Here is a 27,197-nt window from a genome sequence, read left to right on the forward strand (position 1 = left end):
TTTGCGACTCGCAAATTGCGAGTCGCAAAATCATATGCAGAATGCTGTCCATGACACCATCTGCGAATCGCAAGGGGGTCGCTAAGACCCACCTCATTAATATTAATGAGGTGGGTCGCAATTTGCAACCCCCTTGCGATTCCCTGCACTCACAGGGATGGTTGCCTGCTGGAGACGGAAGACCTCCATGTCTGTGACTGCTTTTTTAATAAAGCAGTTTTTTTTTTGTATTGCAGCCCGTTTTCCTTAAAGGAAAACGAGTTGCAATACAAAAGAAAAAATGAAACCATTTGGTTTCATTTTTTCAGAGTAGGCAGTGGTCCATTGGACCACTGCCTGCTCTGAAAAAATATTTTTGGTGACATCCACAAAGGGGAAGGGGTCCCATGGGCACTCCTTCCCTTTTGCGAATGAGTTAGCACCCACTTCACATGGGTGCTAACTGCGAATTGCTTTACGACTGCGTTCGCGGTAACAAAGCAATTCTGGATCGTGGTGTGAATCGCAAATTGGAAGGGAACACCCCTTCCTGTTTGCGAGTCGCTTTCTCATTTTGCAAGTCGGTACCGACTCGCAAAATGGGAATGTGCATCGCGATGCCCGTTTTGCATGGCACAAACTGCGAATTTCGCAGTTTGCGCCATGCAAAACAGTTGCTACATCTGGCCCTTGGTCTCTTCACAATCAGTGGCAGGTGCACATGTGCACATTAGCCTAAAACAATATTCTACTTCAGTGTCTGTGCTGCCAATCACTGATTTCATTTCATGCTTTTTAATTTATTTTGAGTTGAAGGCTCATTGACATATGTACGTCACTGTATGACTGCAACATTTTTTTTTTTCATCACTTATAAACTTTAAATGCTTATTGCATATGTTAAATGTTTGCAAAAAATATTTAAACAAGTATGTAAAAATCACGGGTTTGCCACCAGGTCAGACCTAATGGCTTTGCCAATACATTTTGCACTGCTATTTTAGCACAGGTAGTAAATACAATTCAGTGCCGATTAATTTCTACCACCCTTTCTATAACCAGGCAATTGGTTTTTAATGCACGTATTTATGCATAGAAAGCAATGTATTGTAAAATAACTCATAAAAGGATATTTACGAATATTAATGTTCATCATGACCATTTCAAGGCGTTTTGAGAAGTAGGCGACTGGCAGACCTAAACAGGTGGATTTCGGTCAGTCAGACAGCAGTGTTTTGACTGCAACCAGCGCCTAAAATAGGACTTTACTAAGAAAAACCAGAGAATGCCACATATTCCTTTCATTTAGAGTGTATTTAACACACTTACCAGATCTGTATTTTTTGCCTTAATGGTTACTTAGTCCTTCATTTTTAAAAACGTATACCTGAATTAACGTTGACTAAGGGTTATTTGCATATTTGGCCCTATTTGTGGCACAGAGCACAATCTGCACTGGTTCGGTCTGATTTGTGCCATTGATTTTAGGCTATTGTCCTCATACAGAGGATGAAGAAGCGCATTTGAGGGTACATTTTCAGCAGTGTTCTGAATTTGAGTGTGGTGGAAATATTGCTTGCTCCTCTTTGGATTTCACCTGTGAGTTTTAGAAAAAGAGAAAATCAGAAAAGTTTAGCTATGTTTATTAGACCTAGTTTACCAGTTTCGGTCAGCTATGTATGTCCTGCCTCCTATGACAATTTCATGCAACAGGGTATCCATAGGCTTTACTTTTGGTGCAGGAAATGACACGGAAAATTCTGCGCCCTACCATGGAACACCAATAGATACCGGAAGCAGCAAGGCAGTGCGGGGTGTGTTTCAAGGAGGGTTTCGAACAGACAGTTTTGCAAGTTGTGGTCAGTCTGTGAAAACTAGTGTTCTATTCAAACTTTGCGCAAGTTGGTGGGATGGTTGCTCGAGTGTGGGGGGCTCATTTCAGTAGATGAGATGGATGACTGCTGAGTGGCAACAGTCCCCCAGCTCCCCTGAGCAGCCCCTCTTTTTTTTATAACCAGGAAATAGCTAAACACCTTGCATCACGGTGATGACGTTTCACAAATTCAAACTTCCCTAAAGAGTGTGGAAAACGTGTGGAAAAATGATATGCCTATGTTATCCTTCATTTTGTAATAAACCTTAAAAACGCAGTCATATCTCAGCTCAAAATATATTTTAGCAGAGGAGTTTTTATTTCTGATTTTACCACACACTATTTCATTGAGCGCTTGAGAATATTTGCCCATTTTGTGAAAGAAAGTAACTGCTGTCACCGCACAGATAAAGTAGAATGTTTCATCCCGGAAGCATTATTACATAACATCTAGGGCCCGATGTATGATGCCTTTTTGCAGTTGGAAAAGGCGAAAATCACCATTTATGACCGGAAAATGGTCTGGTATGATGTACCATCCCTATTTTGCGAGTCTGTGTTCAATTACCGACTCGCAAAATAGGGATTTCGACTCGCAATTAGGAAGGGGCGTCCCTTCCTAATTGCGAGTCGCAGTGGTGTGTATGATTGTTTTGTGACTGTGAATGTGGTAGCAAAACAATTGCAGTTAAAACCAATTTCAAATTGTTGTTAACCCATTCACGAATGGGAAGGGGTGCCCAGGGGACTCCTTCCCCTTTATGAATGGTAGCAAAAATATTTTTTCAGAGCAGGCAGTGGTAGGACCACTGTGTACTCTAAAAAAATAAAAAGGAAACTTTTCATTTATCTTTTTAATGCATCCCGTTTACCTTTAAGGAAAAGCAGTCACAGACATTGTGGTCTGCTGAGCCCAGCAAGCCACCATCCCTGTAAGTGCGGCTATTCCCAAATGGGGAGCAAATTATGACCTGTCTCATGAATATTAATGAAACAGGTCCCTTGTGACCCATTTGGGGATCACAGACAGTTTGGTTCACACTGTTGTACATTTTGTTTTGCGACTCATAATTTGCAAACTGCAAACCGTGAAAAAAAAGGTTGTACAACAGGCCCCTTGTCCCCAGTGAGGTTGGTGGTAAATGTTTACAGCCTATCAGCAATCCGTAGGCAGAAAGGGATTATATATTGAACTCTTGCTCTACTAATCTGGCAGTGAAAAAGTCTGAAAGTATAATTTTACTTTTCGGTGGGACATTTCCACTCAGCAATTGAGAGGACCTCTCCCTCGACACCACGCTGCAGCAGTTTAATACAGCTCACAAAAGGATCAGGTTTCATTGTGTGAGAAAGGTGGTAACAAATCCACAAGTAACGCCAAAACTGTACTAAGGCAGTAGAAGTGATGTGTCTCAAGTGCATGTAAATAGTCCATGAAAATAAGGTCCACCTGAATGGATATAAAACTGGCAGAGTACTTCACCAGCATGTGTCGTCATCGGCCATTATTACTAATCATTAAAGAATGGGCATTAGCACACCGCCAGGTGATAACCAGGATTAGCATTCAGTGACAAAAGCTATCACTCATTAAGAAATGACGATCCAATCTTAATAAAACAGCTGCCTTTAAATTTACCACACTGAAATCCTCTGAACCTGATTACCAGGAGCACTTCTGAAAAAGAGATAAGCCAATATATTATTATTGGGAAACTTCCTAAAACACGACTCCGTAACAACAAAGTCATCTACAACGCAAGTGTAAGCATGCTTGCCGGAACAATGGCTGCCGTTTTCTCTGCCTTTACCATGCATGTGCTGAACAACGCACATGCATGGATAAGGCAGATAAAAAGGCAGTGGATCAGGAGACGGTGAAGTCAGGTAAGTGGGGTTGGAGCAGGGTTGCGGGGTAGCTTTTAGGGGTGGAGGTGGATTAAGGACTTCAGGGGGGTGGGAGGGGGTTGGAGTAGTTTGGTCAGGTAAGTGGGGTTGGGACAGGGTTGGGGGTTAGTTCTTAGGGCTGGAGGTGGATTAAGGGCTTGGGGCGGGAGTGGGGTGTCAGGGTAGTTTTCTTTGTAGGACAGAGTGGGGGGATTGGGGTAGTTTGGTCAGGTAAGTGGGGTTGGGGCAGGGTTGTGGGTAGTTTATAGGGGTGGGGTTGGATTAAGGGGTTGGGGTAGTTTGGGTTTTTAGGGGTGGGGTGGGAGGATCGGTGTAGTTAGGTTTTTAGGGGCAGGGTGGGGGGATTGGTGTAGTTTGGTTTTTAGGGGCAGAGGTGGGGGATTGGGGTAGTTTGGTCAGGTAAGTGGGGTTGGGGCAGGGTTGGGGGTGGATTAAGGGCGTGGGGTGGGGCATCAGGGTAGTTTTGTTTTTAGGGGCAGTGGTGGGGGATCAGGGTAGTTTGTTTTTTAGGGGCAGTGGGTCGGTTGTTTTTAGGGTGGGTGGGGGGTCGTGGAAGGTTTTAGGGCTCAGGGTGGGTGGGGGTGTTGGGGTAGTTTTGATTTTAGGGGTGGGTGGTGGGATTGGGTAGTTTTGTTTTTAGGGGTAGGGTTGGGGGGCCGGGTAGTTTTTTTTTAGGGGTGGGGGGATCGGGGTAGTTTTGGTTTTAGGGGCAGGGTGGGTGGTCAGTTGTTTTTAGGGTGGGTGGGGGGTCCGGGAAGGTTTTAGGGCTCAGGGTGGATGGGGGGTGTTGGGGTACTTTTGTTTTTAGGGGTGGGGTGGGGGCCGTTTTAGTATTAGGGGTGGGCTACTTTTCCGTCTTAGGGCAGGTGGGGGGTGGCATGCTAGAACCATGCATGCCATTCCCACACTTGCTAGGCACGCTTTTACAACAAAATAATTGTTGTAAAGGCATGCATGGTAAAGGCATTTGTGGTAAAAATGTGCTTGTTGTTCCGACCGCAATGTTGAGGCATGTGTGGTTCTTGCATTAGTTGTTCCATAATACATTCATGATTATCACTACTGAAGTCCTTAATTTCTGGTGATAACATTGATTGTTTCTACTGAACTAATTCGGTGATATATATTTAAATTTATTCATGCAACTAAAACAACTATGTTAAGGAATTAATAACTCGGTATACTGTCTACCTAAAATCAGTAGGTTCTAGACACAGGTGATGTCTACAAGTGAGTAAAAGTAAACAAATTACAGGACAAAGGGCCAGATGTAGCAAGGCATTAGCGCCTCGCAAACGGCGAAAAACGCCGTTTGCGAGGCGCTAATGCCTGTGCGCGATGCAGAAACACATTTTGCGAGTCGGAACCGACTCGCAAAATGTGTTTCCGACTTGCAAATAGGAAGGGGTGTTCCCTTCCTATTTGCAACTCGCACCGCGATGTAAGTTGATTTGTGACCGCAAAAGCGGTCACAAATCAACTCGCAGTTACCATCCACTTGAAGTGGATGGTAACTCTTTCGCAAACGGGAAGGGGTCCCCATGGGACCCCTTCCCCTTTGTGAATGATCACAAAAATAATTTTTCAGAGCAGACAGTGGTCAAATGGACCACTACCTGCCCTGAAAAATACCGAAACAAAAGGTTTCGGTTTATTTTTCAAAGTGCAGCTCGTTTTCCTTTAAGGAAAACGGGTTGCACTTTGAAAAAAAAAACCTGCTTTATTGAAAAGCAGTCGCAAACATGGAGGTCTGCTGACGACAGCAGGCCTCCATGTTTGCGAGTGCCCATAGTCGGTATGGGGCCGCAATTTGCGACCCACCTCATTAATATTAATGAGGTGGGTCATTGCGACCCCGTACCGACTCGCAGAAGGTGTCTGAGACACCTTTCTGCATGTGGTTTTGCGAGTTGCAATTTGCGAGTCTCTATGACTCGCAAATTGCAACTCGCAAAACCATACTTACCTACATCAGGCCCAAAGTGTGATATTTAACTGTATTACATCATGTTTCAATGGGATATGTGAGGGCTCAGGTTCCAAAACAAAATTCTCTAAGGTTAAGGCCAGAGGCTCCTATTAGGCACTCTAATCCTGCTTTAAGTTCACAGTAATCAAGTTAACAAAAATGGACTGCACTTCCCAAGAATAGTAGATGAGCGACAACCAATGAAAGAAGAAGGCTAACAGTCAATGAGCAATTCCTTGACTGCGAACAGTTAAAACTCTTTATCTTGCTGCTCACAGCCAAGTTAGGTATATTCTTCCCTTTATCTACCATGCTTAGGTTTATTTTATCTGTTATTTGAGTATTATGAAGTTATATATACATTAGTTTAAGTTTAAATTACTGCATACTAACATTTTTTGTTTTTAGTTGATCTTAATGTCTCCCCTTTTTTGTTTTTTATCCTAATGATCGCTGGTTCTCATGGTCCTATTTTTGTATATCTCCCAGCTCAATTGTGTTGCCTTGGTATCAAGATACAAGAGGGTCACAGGTTTCTATGTCCACAAGACCCACTAATTTTTCCATCTTTCTAAGGTTGATGAATTTAAGTTTTATTACATTGGGTAATAGATGAACCCTTAGCACTTACAAACCACAAAAATGTTATATCAGCACTACATAAAAATCCAGATTTACAAAGATTTTGCTTTGAGTATGTATTACTCTTGCCGTACCCTGAGCTTCCTGCAACTCAGACCAGAGGTACTGCAAGAGTAAGTTACAGACAATTAGTCAATAGGTTCCTAGCATGCTCTATTTAAAACCTTCATCCCATACCATACTCCTCCACAAGTTCCTACTAACAAATTACAACCTAAAAACACGTAAATCACTCCTGCACCTTAACATATATAAACTACAAATAGGTCACCCCCTTCTCCACAACAAGTACCACCTGGACTCCTCCACAGTCAACGAAAATTATCACTTTATTGCAGACTATTTCCTAACAGAAACTTGGCTTCCAAAACTCTCCACTCTGGCTTCAGTAAATTTATACCTGAAAGCCACTTTGTTCTGGGACAAAATATACACTTGTGCCTAGATGGAAGATTTGTTTTTCTACACAAACCCTATTTAATTGTAAAATAACAGTCAATGCCACTAGCAGGCATTAAAGGGCACCTAAGGATTGGTCTGTTCCAGTGCTTGAAATGGAAAAATAGAAGTGCAGGTACTCTGTACCAGAGTACCGTCTTGTTTCTGAGAAGTGCCGGTACTCTCCAATTAAAAGTAGTATGTTTTTCTTGAGAAATGCAGGTACTCTCCCTCTCAAAATAAAAAAGTGCCAGTACTCAGTATCAGATAGTACTGGTCCATTTAAACCACTGGCCTGTTCCCTTCCTCTCCACCTGCCTCTAATTTCTTTAATGATATCATTCCACACCCACTATTTATTCATCTGCTGATATTAAACTACCTTTCCTCCTCGACAGTATACACAAATATGGTACTTCTCCTGGGCCACTTCAAAGTCTATGGCCCAGTTCTATCCCATAGAATACCTAGTTACTGAGAGCTTTGAGCTAAGAGACCTACACTGATCCCACACACAGGTTTAACAGTACCCTCAACCCCATAATTAGTAAGGGTCCTCAATATGCACTTCCCCCGAAAGTGATCTAGGCTTAGTCTCATCTCATACTTCTGTTCTCACATATGCTCAGAAAAACTTGGTTCTCCGGAGATATGTGCAGGCAGATGAGTGCCAGTTGGGGGCTGAGGGAATAGCTGCCCCAGTTGGTTAAGATGTATGAACCAGTTTGTTCAGCAGTGGTGTTAGAAATGAGGTCTTTGGTTGGCAGTCAGATTACCCCCTGTCCAAGCAAAGACCCTCACTCTAGTCAGGGTACGTCACACACAATCCAAATTATCCTGTGCCCACCCTCTGGAAGCTTGGCACTAAGCAGTCAGGCATAACTTAGAAGGCAATGTGTAAAGTATTTCTACAATAAATCATACAATACCATCATATAGCACTACAAAAATACACCACACAGTGTTTAGAAAAATATATAATATTTATCTGGATAAATGCAGGTTAAAACGATCAAAGATGCAATAAGTAAATGTAGAGATATCACTAAAAAGTGATATAAAGAGGGTCATTCTGACCACGGGAGCACCGCCAACAGGCTGGCGGTGCTCCAATGAGCATTCTGACCGCGGCGGTTCAGCCGCGGTCAGAAGCGGAAAGTCAGCGGTCTCCCGCTGACTTTCCGCTGCTCTTTGGAATCCTCCATGGCTGCGGAGCACGCTCCGCAGCCATGAGGATTCTGACCCCCCCTACCGCCATCCAGTTCATGGCGGGAAAGCCGCCATGAACAGGATGGCGGTAGGGGGGGTCGCGGGGCCCCTGGGGGCCCCTGCCGTGCCCATGCCAATGGCATGGGCACGGCAGGGGCCCCCGTAAGAGGGCCCCGCAAAGTATTTCAGTGTCTGCCTTGCAGACACTGAAATACGCGACGGGTGCCACTGCACCCGTCGCACCTTCCCACTCCGCCGGCTCGATTACGAGCCGGCATCCTCGTGGGAAGGTCGTTTTCCCCCTGGGCTGGCGGGCGGTTTTACTGGAACCGCCCGCCAGCCCAGGGGAAAACTCGTAATACCCGCCGCCGTCTTTTGACCGCGGCGCGGTAATTTGGAGGGCGGGATCCTGGCGGGCGGCCTCCGCCGCCCGCCAGGGTCATAATGAGGCCCAAAGTGTCTTAAGTCTTTTTAAAGCAAACAAAGGGCCTGATTACAACTTTGGAGGACGATGTTAATCCGTCCCAAATGTGACGGATATACCACCTACCGCATTACGAGTCCATTATATCCTATGGAACTCGTAATACGGTGGGCAGGATATCCGTCACATTTGGGACGGATTAACACCATCCTCCAAAGTTGTAATCAGGCCCAAAGTCTCTTTCAAGCACAAATTGCCTGGTTCGCGTGAAAAATCTCCGCAAAGAGCCCCAGAGGAGGAGAAGCGTGGAAACAAAGGGGTGGGTGTCGATTTCTCAGGGCGCACACAGCGATGTATCTTTTAGTCTCCATACAGGGACGGCTGTGCATCGATTTCCAATGCTCGGTGTGGATGATCTTCGGGTTGTGGGGTTTTCAGATGCCCCGGGTATGGTGCGTGGATTTCCTGCAATGGCAGGACGAAGACACAGGAGCTGCGTTGACCCGGTGGGCGTTGCGTCGAATTTTCTATTGCACAGCAGGCGCTGCGTCGATTCGTCTCTGGAAGTCGGGCTGTGTCGTTCCGGCTTGGCTAAGCGTCGATCCAGTGAGCCGTGCGTTGAATTTCCAGTCTCCACACTGGCACTGCATCGATCTTCTTGTTGCGAAGTCGGGCTGCGTCGTTCCGGTTCGGCGTGCAGTGCAGGCTGTGCATCGTTTCTGGCAGGCTGTGCATAGAATTTCACTGCACAAGGAGTCCTTCTTGAAGAGATTAAGCCTTTTTGGTCCTGAGACTTCAGGGAACAGAAGGCAAGCTCTATCCAAGCCCTTGGAGAGCACTTCTTCACTTCAGCCAGAGAGCAGCAAGGCACCCGGGCAACAGCAAGGCAGCAGTCCTTCCCAGAAAGCAGTCAGTTGAGTCCTTTGGGCAGCCAGGCAGTTCTTCTTGGCAGGATGCAGGTTCGGGTTACAAGTTTCTTCTCCAGGAAGTGTCTGAGTTGGTAGGGGCAGAAGCCTTGTTTATATACCCAAATGTGCCTTTGAAGTGGGAGAGACTTCAAAGAGTGGCTTAGAAGTGCAGCAGGTCCCCTTTCAGTTCAATCCTGTCTGCCAGGGTCCCGGTAGGGGGTGTGACAGTCCTTTGTGTGAGAGCAGGTCCTCCACCCTCTCAGCCCAGGAAGACCCATTCAAAATGCAGATGTATGCAAGTGAGGCTGAGTATCCTGTGTTTGGGGTGTGTCTGAGTAAATGCACAAGGAGCTGTCAACTGAACTCAGCCAGAAGTGAATTGTAAGGCACAGAAAGATTTACGTGCAGAGAAATGCTAATTTTCTAAAAGTGGCATTTCTAAAATAGTAATATTAAATCCAACTTCACCAGTCCGCAGGATTTTGTATCACCATTCTGACCATAATAAATATGACCTTCCTACTCCTTTCAGATCAGCAGCTAGCACTCAAGCAATGTATGAGGGCAGTCCCAATGTTAGCCTTTGAAGGGAGCAGGCCTCACAGCAGTGTAAAAACGAATTTAGGGGTTTTCCACTACCAGGACATGTAAACTACAGAGGTACATGTCCTGCCTTTTGCCTACACAGCACCCTGCCCTATGGGTTACCTAGGGCATACCTTAGGGGTATGTAGAAAAAGGGGAGTTTTAGGCTTGGCATACATTGAAATGCCAAGTCGAATTGGCAGTTAAAACGCACACACAAGCCTTGCAATGGCAGGCCTGAGACAAGGTTAAGGGGCTACTTAAGTGGGTGGCAAAATCTGTGCTGCAGGCCCACTAGTAGCATTTAATCTACAGTCCCTGGGCACACATAGTGCACTCTACTAGGGACTTATAAGTATATTAAATAGTCCAATTGTTTACGATCCAATGTTACCATTTTTAAAGGAAGAGAGCATATGCAATTTAGCACTGGTTAGCAGTGGTAAAGTGCGCAGATTCTTAAAAGCAGCAAAACAGTGTCTAAAAAGTGGAGGGAGGCAGGCAAAAAGTTAGGGGTGACCACCCTAAGGCTGCCAGGTCTAACAAGTGGCAATGAAATGCAGCCTCTTATCAAGATACACACCCACAGATCACAGCAACAAGAGTATACCAAAATCAAGTCTTGCCTGCTACATGCCATGTTTGTGTTAAAAGTGTGCAATCACTGGCTCAGAACTCTTTATTTCCTATGCACATGCTGAATCTAGTTTTGTGGAGGAAACAGTTCCAGCTAGGGGCAATACCTGACTGAGGCATTCCAAGTTCAAAAACTTTCTAACTGACACATTTCTGGCGAATCACAATCCTGCATAAACAATTCTGACTTCAGGCAATTCACAGTAGAGACATTTCAATCCTGAGAGAAGGATTAGTACGGTCCATGATTGTAAACAAATGTCAGACTTAGAGTTTCTGGTGAGCCACAGCAAGACTGCTTAAGAGAAGGCTTACATGGAGCACGGTATTCCCCTGTGCCCTGGGGTTTCTTCCTAGTGACCTGGAATTCGGATTTTTAAAGTTGAAAATAAAAAGTAAAACGTCGGCCATCATTCCCAGTTATGCGAAGACTCTGTAATAGTAAAGTACATGGAAAATAGCTTCTTCCCAGTGTGGCATATTTAGTATGTGTAGTAAAAAGCACCTATTTCAAGTTCTGCAAGTTCAAATGAGGCCTAACATGCGGTATTGGTGTAATTTGCACAAATCACTGTCCCTTCTGCATTTTTCTGACTGATTTCACATGAATAATTCTACCAGATTTTTCTTCGCAAAATAATCCAGGCAAAATTGCAAGTGTGGGATAATTACTCTCTGCAGAAATTGCTCCATGAGGTACTTCCGCCACGCAGAGATTACTCCATGCAGTAAATTGGTATTTACTCAACAACTCTAAATTCTGCTTTGTGAGCAAAGTCCTGTTTCCACAAAAAAGGGAATTTGCCCCGCCACTCCTCTTAAATCCTGCTGAGTTACCTGGAAATCACTTTGATAAAGGAGAGTACTGGTGAACGCTTGATTCAATAACCAAATGCATGATGATCATTAAATTAACCAGGGGTGGCTCCTACGCAATGCGGGGGGTGTAGCCCCCCCCGGCTGAGCCAGCAAATGAACAATAAATCAATAGCTTGCTATCATTAAATTTTTTCAACAGTTGGCTTAGCCAGCAGGTGCCGGGAGGGGTGAGACTGTGCCACGGGGAGGTGGTAGGGGGGAGGAGGGGAGAGTGCACTAAGTGTGCATGTGTGTTTGGCCGGCCGTCGAACGAGGCAGCATGATGAGGAGCGACGAGCGTGGCAGCATAATGTGGCAACGATGATGAGAACCGGTAAGTAAGTTTTTTTTGTTGCTATTTCCCCCGTCCCCATCGTCGCCCCCGTCGCACCCTGACATATGCAGCTTCCGCTGCTGAAATTAACCAGCTACTTTCTAGAATGGCTTTACTCCAAACACTTACCACATTCACACGCCCAGGAATCAAATTTTCTTGCAAGAGCAAACTTGAGTTAGAGTAAGAAGAGGGACAAATTTAGCGTCCTTATAGTCTTTGCTGTGAGTAGAGTTAATCCTGTTCAACAGGATATGTTTTACTTATTGTTACAACAGGGTATCTAGGAGCTAGATAACGAAAGCATAATCCAGTACTGTAACATGACTAATCCACATTACACTAAGCAATTTTCCTACACGTCTACATTTCATGAGAGGTGCTAAAATAGTTCACATTCAATAGACTTTACTACCATAAGTTTTTGCAATGACTATTCAGTTATCAGCACGGCAGTGTATTCTTACAGCACTTTAACACTGATATCATAAACAGCAGATCCTTGAACAATCACAGTTCAAAACGCTAATGCTATGCCAGCCCCTTACAGGTTTACTTCAGAGTGTACATGTGCCGTGTATAAATAATTTGAAATAGACAGGAATGCTGTACGCCTTGGGCGTCGTCTAGCTCGAACTTGCAAGGAGCCATATTTCTAAAATATTCAGATGTCAGATCCATCACATGTAACATCAGTCACCTGAATGCTGCATATCTCCAAAGTATCTACAATAATGAGATCGAACACGAAAAGTCTGTTGATTTTGGATTACTTGTTCCAGATTTCCTCATGTTATTTTTACAGTTTTTCCGATGACAAGAGCAGTTTGTGCCACTTGCAGCACGAATGTTGGCAGCACTCTTTTGGAAATGTTTTGTTCATTTATTTGACGAGGAGTACATTGAAGTACTGATGATGATGGATGTACATGAGAGGTGACTTACCCAGGCAGTTATCTGACTTTCAGACTGCAGGTGGTTGAATATTAAAAGCAAACAATGAAATTATTCAGTCCTTAGATAAAAAAGTGTGTATTTTTAAAGGTCCCTTTGGAAACCACGGTGTACAATGTACAACAGCTCTGAAGATACCTCTCTCCCAGTCATGCAGGTGGCTATTAAATTAATATATATTTTATTTTAGATATTTTTACACCATGAATATACAGCGCTGCCCTTACACCATAACAAATATGCGGGTCCAACTACTGTCATTATACTACTCATAAGCAGAGGAAAGAAAGGTTATAACTAGGGGTGAGAATTGGGGGAAGTTTTGCACTCCGTGCTACTCTTTAATGCAGAGTTCAACCAATCTCCGTGTGGTAGAATTTGTTTCCCGCAAGGCTTAGAACAATGTGAGCTGGAGAGAGTAAGCGAAGTGTGATTTTCTTAAGCGGGTTGTCATGAGAGGTCACGGTCAGAGAGCTGCTGCTCGAGTAGTTGTGCTGCTGCTCGAGACGATGGATGCGCACTTTTCGCAGTCCATGGTACTGTTCGCACTGAGGGCCGGATTACGCAGCGGCCACTTTTCTTGTGGCTTCTTGCACCGCCCCCTACCACACCATGTGTGCGGCATATTTAATATATCGTGCACCATGGCGCAGGGTCTGGGCAATACAGTAGTGTAAACATTTTTGATGTTATTGTTGTGCTTTTCAGGATTAGTGCCAAAAATGTTGTTGCTAATCCTGAAAAGTACGTATAGGCCCATTATAAATATTGGTGTGCCTCCTTTTAATGCCTGCTCTGTGCAGATATTAAAAATGCCACTAAAAATGACTTAGTGGAATCTCATACATTCCACTGCGCCAATTTTGTGGGCCCCCTAATGGGGGAAAAGCCCCCTTGCATACATTAAGCCTGGCGCAGGCTTAATGTGGCACAACGGGTTACAAAGTGGTGCAATGCATGCATTGTGCCACTTTGTAAATCTGGCCCAGTGAATGTGGCCTTGTTGAGCCACATTAGCGTAAACAAATGATGGTAATGTGGCTTAAGGAGGCACTCTGCCCTCTTTAATCTGGCCCTGATTTTTCAACCCTACTCGCTCTACCAGCGCTGAATTGCATCTCGAGAAGTGTGAGCTGCATATTTTTTGCCTGTTGGTGGAACTCTGCAAATCTCGCAGCATTTTTATGTAACTCTGCAGAATTCTGTGGGGGAATAGTCAGTTCGGCCCACCCCTAGTTATAACTGCAGAGGCAAACAGTTATTCAGGACAATTTTCAGACAATAGACAAAATAATCCTACAAACGTATCCAACTATGCTATGTAAAATTACAAAAAGTTTAAAATAGCAAGAATTTTTTTTTCCTCAATGTTACAGATTTTAGGGCTAATTCGCAAAGAAAGTAGATAATCTATTCCCTTAAGAGTCTATATAGAGGTGCAGAATTACTATTTATTTTTGCAATTCACATCAGGGTTGGACTGACCTATAGGACAATCAGGCAGTGCCCGATGGGCTGGGCTGGCAGATCAGTGTGTGGGCTTTTTTTTTAGCTGTTTGTGGGCCTTTTTCTCTGGCCAGGTGGGTCCGTTTTTACTGTTGATTTCCCTGATATTACCACAGACATCACCTGTATCAAAGGCAAATGCATGCAGTCTTCATACCTTGCAAAATATACATACAGCGTTTCTTTAAAATCAAAACTGGCTTCATTTGCAAATGTGGGCCCTTTTTCGGTTTGCTATTGGGGGACACTTTTATTTTGGTACCCTGACCTATTTTTTGTCCCATTCCAACTCCGATTTATATGCATTCAGAGAAGTATGCCTGCAAACTCTACCAGACACAGTTTCCCGGTGTACTACTGTGACATCTGTCGTGTGATATCTCCTCTGTGCTCCTGTGTCAGCTGTGCACAATTCTAGATAAGGTAAATTGCACACAGAGGGAATGGACCCCACTTTGCACACACACACACACACACAATATTATTTTTTTCTCTCTTCGGGAAAACATATTCCTCTGGTTACAAACCCCTTGCCCTATACCATCAAGAAATCCTACCAGGCGAACCACATCTACTTTCACCCATATTCCACCCTATGCATGGGATTTCCTATATCAATTTTCTCCACACTTGTGGTGGAGAAATCCACAGCAGTAAATACATTTACATCTGCCAGAATTACGGCAGGAAAAATTGAAGTAGTTCAGCCCTAAATGCACTTTTAAAGCTGTAAACACTTTATAGCCCCAGTGGTGGTTTTTCATTCTAAACCATTAATATATTTTAATGTATTACTGTTGATTTGAGGAGACGTGACGGGTAACTGTGGGCTGCGGTTAGATGCTGGGTGTGATTCTCCCTAAACACCATGGCCCTCATTATGACCCTGTCGGACGGGGGAGAAGTGGCGGTAAAACCACCAACAGGCCGGCAGCAAAAAAAATGGAATTGTGACCATGGCGGATACTGCCATAGCCATCCGCCACTTCTCCACCCCGACCGCCAGGGCGGTGACGACCGCTGGGCTGGAGACTTCAGTCTCCAGCCCAGCGGCCGTCACCAGACCGCCGGCGATATCCAGACCCTGCATACCGCCATGGATTTTGGGTGGTTTGGAACTGCCACGAAATCCATGGCGGTCGGCACTATCAGTGCCAGGGAATTCCTTCCCTGGCACTGCTAGGGGTCTCCCCACTCACCTCCCCCACCCGAGTCCTCCCCCCACGCCCCCCACACCCCGGCACTCCCAAAGGTGGCAGGACCCCCCTCCCCACCCCCACCCCCAACATGCACAGACACACACCCCCTCCCCACCCCCAACATGCACAGACACACACCCCTACATGCACACATACACTACAACAACACATACCCGCACACATACAAGCAGACATGCTCACAGACCGATCCGCACACATTTCCCATGCACACAACACACACCCCTACATGCATACACACACACCTCCTCTACATACTCACACACACACCCCCATGCACGCACACAACACACAACACCCCTTCACCCCCCTCCCCTAACGGCCGATCAACTTACCTTGTCTGTTGATCCTCCGGGAGGGGACGGGATTCATGGGGGCTGCTCTGCCTCCAGCACCCCGTCACCAGAACACCGCCACACTGAATCATGGAATCACTTCCCAGCTGACCACCAGTATGGCTGCTGGCGGCTCTCCATCTGAAACAGGACAGAGGGCTGCCAGCAGTCATAATACACCACGTGGAAAAACCACCTGCACTGGTGGTCTTCAGCACGGCGGTACGAGGTCGAAATGAGGGCCCATGTGTTTTAAATCCCTCTCCCATCAATTTTATGAGACAGAGATTGAGACTGAGTGATTAAGGTTGGGAAAATTCCAGAGTTTGGCTGAGGAATTTGAGAAGACTTGTTCCAAGTCTTTTCTTTAAAGCACCAGGGTATTAAAAGACTAGGCATGGCTTGGTTTATGGCTGAGCTCATTATTCTACAATTTATCAGAGAAGAATGTCAGTTTCCTGGTTGTTGTACCTTTGTGGTTCATGTGGTGGGTAGTAGCACTAGTAGTAATTGTAGTTTATTAGTTAATTAAAACCATAAACATACACAATTCAGCAATCTTAAAATCTTACATTCATTTGCAGGACTAAAAATTTGCAAAATTAGACATACACGTACTCTCACCTGAAGATTAAAAAGTAGCAAAATTAAACAACATAAGATTAGTGAGCCAAGCCTATTTCAACCTGGATAAACAAAGCAGGTCACATGGAAAGTGCATTGTGTAAACATGGAGAGAAAAGCATGCAGTAGTTATGAACAAAAAACTACCCCCGGTTAGTAGGGCCATGTAGCATACTCCAATTACCAGAGCTACACAGACCGAATGGTCGGGATAGGTATCAATAGTCCTCATGCTCTATCCCTAGTAGCCTGCAACTTTGTGTGGTTTACCGTAACATTGGGATGGGGTTGGTGAGTCTCTCTATTCGTCTCATAGGGTAATAGGGCCATGTAACATACACCAAAGAGAAAAAAGAGCATACATGAGAGTGACTGGAGCTAAATATCCTGAAGTGGTTGGGATTTAAGTAGTTTGCAGCAAAGTTGGGATAGGGAATGGTGATTCTCTTATTCATCCCATAGAAGCCCATGGTGAAAAATAAGGCCTTTCAGGAGCCCCATTGACAGATGCCCTACTTTAAGACATAGGTAATGCTTTTATCTGGTTGTTAAGAATTGCTAAAAACTGCACCAGCCGAACATTCAACATAAGGCTTTGTGGGTTTAAGGCTTTGATAGCTGCTGACCTGCAGATTCTTACTCCCAAAGCGCAACAGGGCCCTTCGATGTTCTAGTAACTTGTGGCATAAACAAAGTATGTGCATGAATGTTTTATTAGACTGATGGCACAGGTGGCACAATTTTTCCTCAAATTGCCCCTTCTTTTGCCATTTGGGTGTAAAATCTGAAGATTGAAGGAGACCAAATCACATTTTTATGAGTTCCTTTTTAAAGGTCAGAGAAAGTGGTGCCTCGAAGTAAGGTTGTTCCTTGCAGGCTTCATATAAATTTATCACCAGCCACCCAAATGATCGTTTTGCTAATCGCATTTAGTCCTCGAGGTGGCTTTGTTGCAGGATGCATTTGTTCAAAGTTTCCTTAAGGATGGAATCACTTATGTTCAGTTACCATAAGTCTGAAAGACCAAAGTTCTCTATACTGTTCTGTAAGTACTTGACAAAATGACTTTTCCCGCCTTTGAAGGTTAATGTCCATCTAGGCAAGATGAGCTAATGTGATTTTGGGAGGACTCCTTAAACAATAGCAGCATCTGACAAAACCCCCTTTTCTGGTTAATAATTGTTTTACCAGGTAGAACTTAAGTCTTACTTGGGCAGGGGAGGCAGACTTTGGTAACTGAAACAGCAGTTTATATGTTTGTAATATGACCTTCTCCAGAACAGCGGAGTCCTCCTCTAACATTATCTCCCCTCCAGAAGATATGGTGGAGATCAATTTTGATTTTATCACCATGATCAATGCCTTTAGATTATGTCCCCACGGGTTTTTCCTTAGGTTAGAGAAGGCAAAGTTTAGCACATCTGTTTTAGCTCTGATGGTACTTGTAGATCCATTTGGGTGTTACTTCACAATAGCAGATGATCAGCATATAGAATGTTACACAACTGTCGGCCACCAAGCCTCAGTGCGTGCAACATCACTTTGGCAAGGAACGGAGGTAACTCCACGAAAAACAAATTAAACAGAAGTGGTGCTGATGCATATGCCTGCTTTAGCCCACGGACTTAGCCCTAGCTGACTTCTCTGGACAGACACTGGCCATACCCTACCTTGACCTTCACCCAAATTCTTGAATTTAGCAGCTGAACTGTCCTCAGTCGTTTTGGTGGGATACCCCAATGTTTCCCTAGAGCAGCTCATGGGGGACATGGTTCAAGGCAGCCTTAAGGTCCACAAAGCACATAAACAGTGGGGTGCAGGTATCACTTGCCCTTTTCATGATGAGGCCCACAACCATCAGACTGGAAAGTGCCCCTTGCTTTTTAGTGAACCCTGTTTGGTTTATCCACCCACTCCAAAAGATCTTGCAGAAGTAAGAGAAATATTTAATGTCCACGCCGATATCAGTCGGTAATTACTTGAGGACGCAGCACTACCACCTTCAAAATGGTATGCATGACTGACCTTCTGTAGCTTTTTGGAATGCTTTCGGTCAGCAATATACAAACATTAAGGTAAAAAAGCCTGCCCAGGTCATAATGTTTACTTTCAAAAGGGATGGCGGTAATCCATTGGGGCCAGGCGCACAGTTGGTGCGTGATTTCTCAATGATTTTTACCAGTGTCACAGTTGGGTATTCTAAGATGTCTGAGTCACTACTGCTGTTATTTTCAATATATACCATATCAGGTAGGCCTAAACAGAGTCCCAGGGCAGAAACAACATTTGTGCTTCCATTATAATGCGTTTCTGGGAAGTTCACCCATTCTTCCTCGATTATATTACATTATTTGCTGCCCCTTGACCCTTGTTGAGCTTATTTATTAGCTTCCAAAATTTCCTGTGATCATTTTGTTTTGAAGAGTAAAGAAGCTTGGCCCATAGCACTTCAGATTTTCCTTTCTTGTACAGCCAGGTCTCTCTTTTTAGTCCTCTACTATCGTGTCAAAGGCACTTTAGCAATGAAGGGATCTGCGGTGAATGTCACAACTTTCGGAGGGTTTTATTGAGCTGTGATCTAATAAGACGGATTGTTTTCAGTCAAATAATGTTCCTGTTGTACCTAATACTTGTGCCACTGCACGTGTTAGTGGCTGGGTACCTTGCTGCTAAACATTCCGAAAGGCGTTCCCAGATCTTTATTGCATTCTGCTCACTGGCTAAAGCTGCTTACAAATTTTCCATGCTTCACTTGCCAGGTCTTGAATTATATCCGGGCTCCATTTAAGGCATTTTAGATTCTCGGTGTGAGCATCTGCCTGCATATCCAGACACAGCCCGGTGCCATTGTATTGGCTCTGAACCAGATGTTTTGGTGGTGGTCACTCTCTGGTTGATTTTAAAATTTATTACCCTAATAAGCAAGGTGGCGCTTACCATGGTGTAGTTATCTCAAAGGGCCTTGTCCAGGATGGAGAATACCCCCAGGAGAGACCCATTACACATTCTCAGCCCAGCTGGATCACAGGCCCTCACAAGTTTTTTCCCAAGATTGTCTTGCCTTCTACAATTGGGATGGCTTAATGCAAACAAGTCATATAACGCTTCGTCATCATCCCCATTTGTATCTTGGAAGCAGTTCAGATTTAAATCACCAGCGATTACCAGGCTTACCGTCTATGGATCATCTTTCCACTCCAAGAGCAGGTTGATCAGTTTGTCAATTATTGCTGTTTTTACCTTCGGGTTAATATAGATGTTAACCAGGACCAGCAGACTTGTCTGCTGCTTATCCCATTCTTCCAGGCGAAGCGCCAGCAATCATGGCTCATTAATATCTAGCATTGTCACTTTTGCAGTAAGTTTAGAATTCACTTAGGTCATTAGCCCATCTTTTGCTCTTCCATAGAGGCTACTTTTGCTTGCCAACCTGTTAAATACAATGAACCCAAATAAGGGAATGCATGATTGTGCCCATGTCTCTTGTACGGATATGATGTCAAATATTTTAAAATATTCCAACAGAGAGGCATCTTTAGTTTTCTGAGCAAGGAATCCCAGATTCCAGGCTCGAAAACTCAGAGTGCCATGCTTTGTCACACAGTTTCAGTCGTTTCAGTCTTTGTAGTGGTCAATTTGGCATACCACCAATAGGGCAGATGGGACCCATCTCCAATTATCCATTTCATCCGTCTTGGTTACTACTCTTATATCTGGGCCTTCCACCATCTGGGCCTTTGTTGTTTGGATTATCAGCCCAGAAATTCTGTATATGCTTGGTGACTGGCCCACTGCACATTTCAGAATGGAGGATGCCTGTTCCCCTACTTTTCGTTTCATGTGGGTTTGGGTTTGGGTTCCACTCTCACTAGCAGGCTGTTCTTGAGCCAGGAGTATTGGGGGTAGGAATCGTCCTGAATGTGCACTATTTTTATACCCCAACTCTTTAACAACTCTTTTCAAGCCATGATTTTAGCTTGGATGTGTTACAAGTTAAATGTGACCAGTGCAGGAGCCAATACTTACTTGCGTCGTGGTGCAAGGAATTTAATGGAAAGAATTTCCTGGGATTTCACTCTCACAAGGCCCAGTAGACCATTGATTAACTTTAGAACATATGTGTGATTTAAAATACTATGGGTTTCTCTAGATCTAAACTCTGGGATCTACAGTAAAAAACGCAATGTTCAGTAGGAGTGTTGATGTTTTCCACACGCTTTCCTGGGAAGTTCTCTTGGTTGGAGGTTCTGGCTCTTGCTTTGGTGTGGCCCCCTTAGACATGAGATGGCATTATTTGTTGTACCATCTGATCCTATGGTTGGCTACTACATTGGCTACTGCTCTGGCTGCAGACCAACACGGTGCCTGGGTGGAATCATATGCTCTCTTCCCTTAGCATCCCAATGTTATTCTCCTCTTGAGCACAGGGTTGCAACTTATTATGTGTTGTCTTCTCTTCTTGTTGGAGTTCTCTCTGCCCCCTGACCTTCCTGGCATCTGGGTGAGTTGAAAATGCCAGATTTCCCTCACCCGTCTGGCCCATATTGGGGTGCACAGGACTAGACTCGGACAGCAACTGGCATCGTCAAGACTTGTTCCAAGTTTGAGGGCTTTTAAGGCAGCTAACCCCACCTGTTCCTGTAGGGGGATGATTTTGACCATGTTCTCCCCAGAGCTGACAGGTTTTTTAGGGCCTCCTGAGGTACCAGAGAGACCACACCTCTGTTTTAAGATATTGTTTGCTGAGGTTATTGTGGCCCTTTTATCCACAATAATGTATCAATATCGGCTCCAGACTGACTCTAAGCCAACCCTCTCACTAGAACATTTAACTGAGCGTGTGGTATGGTGATGGCATCTCAATAGGGTGGAAATGAGATAAAAAGTGAGTAAAAGTTGAGTGGCAGCTTTCATTATCAACTTTGGCTGTGCCACCAGTGGGGGTGACCTCCAGTCCCATATGCTGTAACTCCACCAGGAGCCCTTTCAGTGAAATTACACAACGTTGAAATAGAGTTGGAATTGGTGTTTGAGTGGGATGCCTCCTATTTGAAGCATTCGAGAACATGACCTCTGTGGTCAGTGGTGAAGGTGGTAATTGTGGGGATAGCCATGGCAATGATTGCTGCTCCCAGCCTGTATTCATAACACTTCCCTCTTGGAGCCTGAGCTCATAAACTGGCCCAGGGCCATGGACAGGTCAAAGAAGTAGGGTGGATGTCGCTCTTCTTTCTTATCCAGCAGCAGAAAGTAATCAGAAATCCGTGAGTGCTTTAAACTCTTGGGGTCTTCTTCCATTGTCTCTGGCTTTCTATGGCCGAAGAGCTGTGGTAGATCATCATTCATCTTACCCTCGGTATTTTCAGTGAAAGCTCCCCCTGCTGGAAGCAGGCTGTCCTCACTAGGGGGGTCTTTGCCCTCATCGTTTGCTAAGTGCGGGGGCCTCCCTCTTTCTTTCTTTTTTGGGCAGCTTGTGCACTGGTCCTAGGTTTTCAAGACCTCATTGCAGTCAAACTGTGGCTAAACATGGTGGGTTCTAAAGTGTGTATAGAATGAAGTTAGACGAGGATGGTTCAAACATGGTAAGATTGATAAAATTATATTTACTATTGTTACTTCTGAGTCTGGTACAAGCATGGAGAACTTCATGCAAGAAGCTAATTGCAGAGTTAAGCTTTCCTTCAAAGAGGGTGAAATGAGACTGCAAACAAGTTTGCACACAATGGTGTCATATCTTGTAAAGGAGAGTCACATAACACTATGCTGTGCACATTTAGATGTAGGAAGAGATGGCAAGGGAGAATTCTTCAACTTTATAACGAGGACACATTCAATTTTTATTAGGTTTAGCTCAAAGTGGGAGAGGACATCACCCTGTTTGTGAGAGCTAAGGAGAGTTTTGAATTACACCTTTCAACATAGTCAAATGTTCTCCTCTTACTGAGGCAGAAAAATCCCCAGATGATTGGGAGGGTCTAGGTCTAGAGCCTTCCATTTGCACAAATTGGTGCTAGTCTAAGTGGGGTGGAGAATAAGGGGAACAGTAAGGAGGTCAGATAGAGAACCAATCCCCAAATCCTCAAGCATTGAGATATGGAAGTCAGGATGTCTTTGTGGTTAATCATATTATGTGAGGGACACATCAAGAAGGACATGAAGAAAGGAACATTCTGGCGAAGGATGCACAGGGAAACTGGAATGAAAAGGGACTGTTGCTATTTTTCAAAGGAATATGAAGTAAGTGATATGGAAGCTAGTTGTGTTTGGTTATGGTGTGTTTTCTGATGGTGACTATTTTATTCTGCGAGCAGCCAATGGATAAAGTAATGCAATAATTGGAATAGAGGAGTTGTTGCACTGGCTGGTTTTATACCTCCATTTTATAAAGAAAGTGCAGAGAGGCCCATATTGGTGTTGCTTTAAATAATAATTTGCTGAAATCAGTGTGTCAACTTGACTGTATAGAAATTATGTTACAAACTTTCTGGTTTTCCAACAAAGTGGAAAGTCTAATAGGTCTATTTGGACTATAGCTGAGTTAACTATGCATTGGGCAAGATGGTTATTTTCTCTATCACCAGCTAAAAATAAAATCACTCCATAGTAACACCATCATTAACATCTTCCACATCCGACCTCCTACACCATGACCAAACTCACTTTAAATGAAAACAACATGTAGCTAATGATCGATATAAGGGACGGTGAATCATTCATTCACTTTTCATCCCACTTTAAACATTTGAGGCCATATTACTGAAATGCTCTGGTAGCCTAGTAGGTGTTTGCTTGCACTTCTTACTGCTTACAGGGACTTGCATATTACAGACAAATTGCGGACTCTTATGCAGCTAGTTCTGTGATACTCATTACTTGGGTGAACATTTTGCACCATAAAAAGTGAAGGCAGCTCCTCTCATTTTCATGGTAGTATGACTCCATTCCAAGGACATAAATCTTTGCATGTGTTCTAGTGATATTGGCATGCATAAATGGGCTCTGAGGTGGGTGCAGTAACTGTACGCCACATAGTAAGTACAACACAGGCAGTATACATCCTGAGGGTATCCTTTGTGTTCATGCATATAAGGTTCCCATCGATCACCCAGCGTCCATACATCATACCAAACCAATGTTCAGGCTGCATGGAGGAGCACCTACAAAGAAATCGAGAATGTAGAAAACTCCAGAATGCCACAGTCTCTCCTGCAATCCTCAGCTCTCCTGCCTCCGGAGGAGCCTTGAAGCCCCCCACAAAAGTAGGTACATGCTTTTTCAAAAGCAGGAGAGTGTCTATTGAAGAAAACCAATTAAACAGTGATTTAACCATAATTCCCCAAAGGAAGACCTCTTTTACAGAGAAGGGGTCACAAAAAGAGTTGTTTTTATACAACGGAAAGGCTATGAAGAAATTTGGCCTCTGTAGTGATATATAACAAATATTCTGTGAAACTGTGGTACAGTAAAACACATTTTACTATTTCAAAAGTGTTTTGCATGGAAGGCAACTGGCAGCAAATACTTTTTCTTTCTTGTAAGCATAGAGGTTATGACGAAATGCGGAATAACATCCTAGCATTTCAACATGAAAAACTGGGAAGCTTTCACTCAGGTCTTGAGTAGCTTGAATTTTCAACCCAACCTTACTTCTGACAATTTGATTTTGCATGGAGAACTGATTGGAATTTAAAATGTAAAGAGGAATATGTTACATAGTCAGTTGGCTGCAGTACTGTTCACAATTTTGATTGCACATTTGATTAGTAGGACAGAGGAGCATCAATTGCTAACTAGAAGCCCTGACACTGATGGGCCTTGAAGGGTGTAGTAACTGCAAAGTCTCAATCATGAGAAATCAGATTTTATTGCTTTTTTTCAATTCTCCAGATAGAAAATAAAAACTACAAAAAACTATTCTGTTAATTCATGTTGGGTAAAATTTGATTTGTGAAGGATAAGAAACAAAACAGCTATGCAACAATATTTATGATATTTATCAGCTGACTTGTAAGTCCAGATGAGAGCACTTTCATTAAAGCTGAAGACCTAGCAGCCAAAAATGTATTTTCCGTTAGTAAGCATTTTTTTTAAATTTCAGAGGCAAACCTAGAAAGCAGGTGTTTGTTTCTGAAACAGAAAAAAACCAATGGCCCTGCACATAATGGCAACTTGGAATATACCATGCCTGTCCCGCCATGCCTTGCAAGGTAGTCTCAGGTGGGAAAAATGTACACCTGAAGGTTCGCCCTAAATATAGGCCGTCCTATGTCCTGAAATAATGGCCTTTTGGCAGATCAGTCACTGGGTCACAGATTTCCAACGTCATCAGAAATCTAATGATTCCCTCTCTTCTAAACTAGGATGTGGAACCCTGGGTTCAATAGGGCTCACATTCCACCAAAACCTATTTGAGGCTCTTTGCCTAAACATTACATGCACTTTGGGGTTTACTGCAAATTTTCTGGACTCCATATTTGTAATAACATTGTGTGATTTTCTTAGTAAAGAGATTGATAAACATAATACATTAAATATTTCAATTCTGCTGATTTCTTCGATGTGTTTCACTTATTTTAAAACACAGAAAAGTCTTCTCATTGCGCTGACTTTGTTGCATTGATAATTAGATTTAAGAGTGATCACAGCTTGCAGGGGTAGTGTACACCAAAACATATTGTAGTCATACCATCCCTCTTTCGTAAAAGTTCTTGTTTGATAAAAAAAATACAATGTACAGTGAGTTAATTCAAATAACTCAATCTCTTAGAATGATTCCTTTTGGAACCATCAACAATACATGAGAAACTACCACCCAAGACACAATATTGATTTTCAGTAGCCAAGAGGTGAATGTTACAGATGTCAGCATGAACAGAAAGATGCTGTGAATAAAACCTCCATTAAGAAGAATATTGGGCTTGCCCCATTTAATAAGGAGGGAAACGTGTTCATACTAAGAGAAAGGAAGGTCACACAATTTATTCAGCTAAACATTCTGGAATTCCATTCCATACTCTTCACAGTTGTTTTTCCTTAATCCCCTGGTAAACTCGCAGGGCAGTGTACATTACACTCTCGTGCTCTCCATAGGACCATTTTCCAATATTAAACTTTTGCTGACAAAAGATCACATAAGGTGCTTTATGACTGCTGCACAATTAAACAACTTTTGCAATTATGGAGAAAATTAGTGGATTATGAATGCATTTTATAACAATTCCTCTATCTGAAGTAAATTCTTCTCCGCATTTTGTAGATACTCCAATATGCATCCTGAATGTGGTTTCAAGAACTCATGACCTACCTTGCTCACTTCTTTCAGGGCTTGCTTGCAGGTTTCATATTTCGGTGACTCTTTAGAGGTTTTCTGACAAATAGTCTAAAAGAAATAACCAATTAAATCAGTTCAGAAGTAGTCAAACTGTGTACCAGCCAGTGTGTCAATTAACATAGAGGGGAAGCTATAGGTCTAATCTTGTATTAGATTTTAAATCTTCTTCTCAGTCACACAAACATTATTTTCTGGAGTAGGCCCTGCATATCTATGCCTTTCATCATTTTCCACGAATAAGTACACAGAGAAAAACGAGCCCAACAACAGAGAAATGTTCATCCATGGAAAATCTGCCTGCTTTGGATTAGACAGGACAATGCAGTTGGGAAAGTTTTGTTTCTCTTTTATTCTCAACATGCCAAACATTTTCCCATATGGTAAATGTTCACTCTTACACCCGCATGTATTTTCGTCCGTTGCCTTCTCCTTTCTCACCTACCAAACAAATTCAAGTCATTCCTTTGTTGCTGTGCATTTACAAGTGTTTACAGAGTTGGAACCTTCCTGCAAAGCCATGTAAATTCCATAAAGTTCTTACTCTGTGGACGTTAGCAAAACATTTTTCATGGTTATCTACCCCTTTCACTCATTTTCTTTCATTTGTTTATGTACTAACCAAGAGAAAGGTTCTGATGGGTTTGTGGATATTTCCACTTAAATATGTAAAGGTTCGCTCAGATATCCTAATTTCATAAATTATGACTTCCAATTGATGAGGAGATATCACCTATCACAGGTCGTATGCCTTTAACTAAAAAGGGGTTGCTCTGTTCTTTGTTAGTGAACAAACAATTCTACACAACACTCAGAAGAACAGTGTAACTTTTGACCGCCTTGACCAATAACTTGTAAATTTGGAACTGAAAACCAGGCGCCGATAACATAAGCATCTGCCACATTTTGTGCATATCTTTGAAAAGGTCTGTAGTTTTCAATGCTAAAGATAACTGCATATCCTATAGACTAAGTCCCTCACTCATAACTATAGAGATAAAATACATTTTCTGTGGAGCACATCTCGACTTTGCTGGGACTAAACTCTGGGATAATTAGTTTATGTATATCAATAGGATGTACAAGAAGTTTAAAGTTTAAAGAAGCATTCCTGATTGATTACACTTGACTAATAAAGCAGCAGTGAGATCAATAAGACTTCTTGGCATTTTATTGTAGGTCAGTAGAAGACACAGATCCATTTTCCTATTTTCCTGCTTGTGTATTACTGGACATATCATTAGTACTATCCTTACTGTTAGACTTGACATCCTTGCCATGGTCTCCCCTGACTTTTTGCCTCTACTTCCCAGGTCGTTTCTGTGTGCTGGACTCTGTTTTGCTGTTTTTGTTTGCTCTGGACACTTTACCACTGATGACCAGTGCAAGTGCAATTTGTCGCCCTAAGTGGGAAGTGTATGCCCAGACGTGGGTCCCGTGCTCCAAACAAATTCACCACCAGATTCAAGC

At 43.4% G+C, this 27,197-nt stretch overlaps 1 protein-coding gene across 1 annotated transcript in view; it reads right to left on the reverse strand.

The window, feature by feature from the left end:
• The window catches only part of ARHGEF26 (Rho guanine nucleotide exchange factor 26), a 380,358-nt gene that overhangs the window by 170,666 nt on the left and 182,495 nt on the right, over positions 1-27,197 (reverse strand). The window contains exon 9 of the mRNA XM_069213320.1: positions 25,704-25,778. Coding sequence (XP_069069421.1) covers positions 25,704-25,778 — 75 coding nt within the window. The remainder of the gene's footprint in view (positions 1-25,703; positions 25,779-27,197) is intronic.

The sequence above is a fragment of the Pleurodeles waltl genome, chromosome 11, assembly GCF_031143425.1.
Source record: "Pleurodeles waltl isolate 20211129_DDA chromosome 11, aPleWal1.hap1.20221129, whole genome shotgun sequence".
NCBI classification, from domain to species: domain Eukaryota; kingdom Metazoa; phylum Chordata; class Amphibia; order Caudata; family Salamandridae; genus Pleurodeles; species Pleurodeles waltl.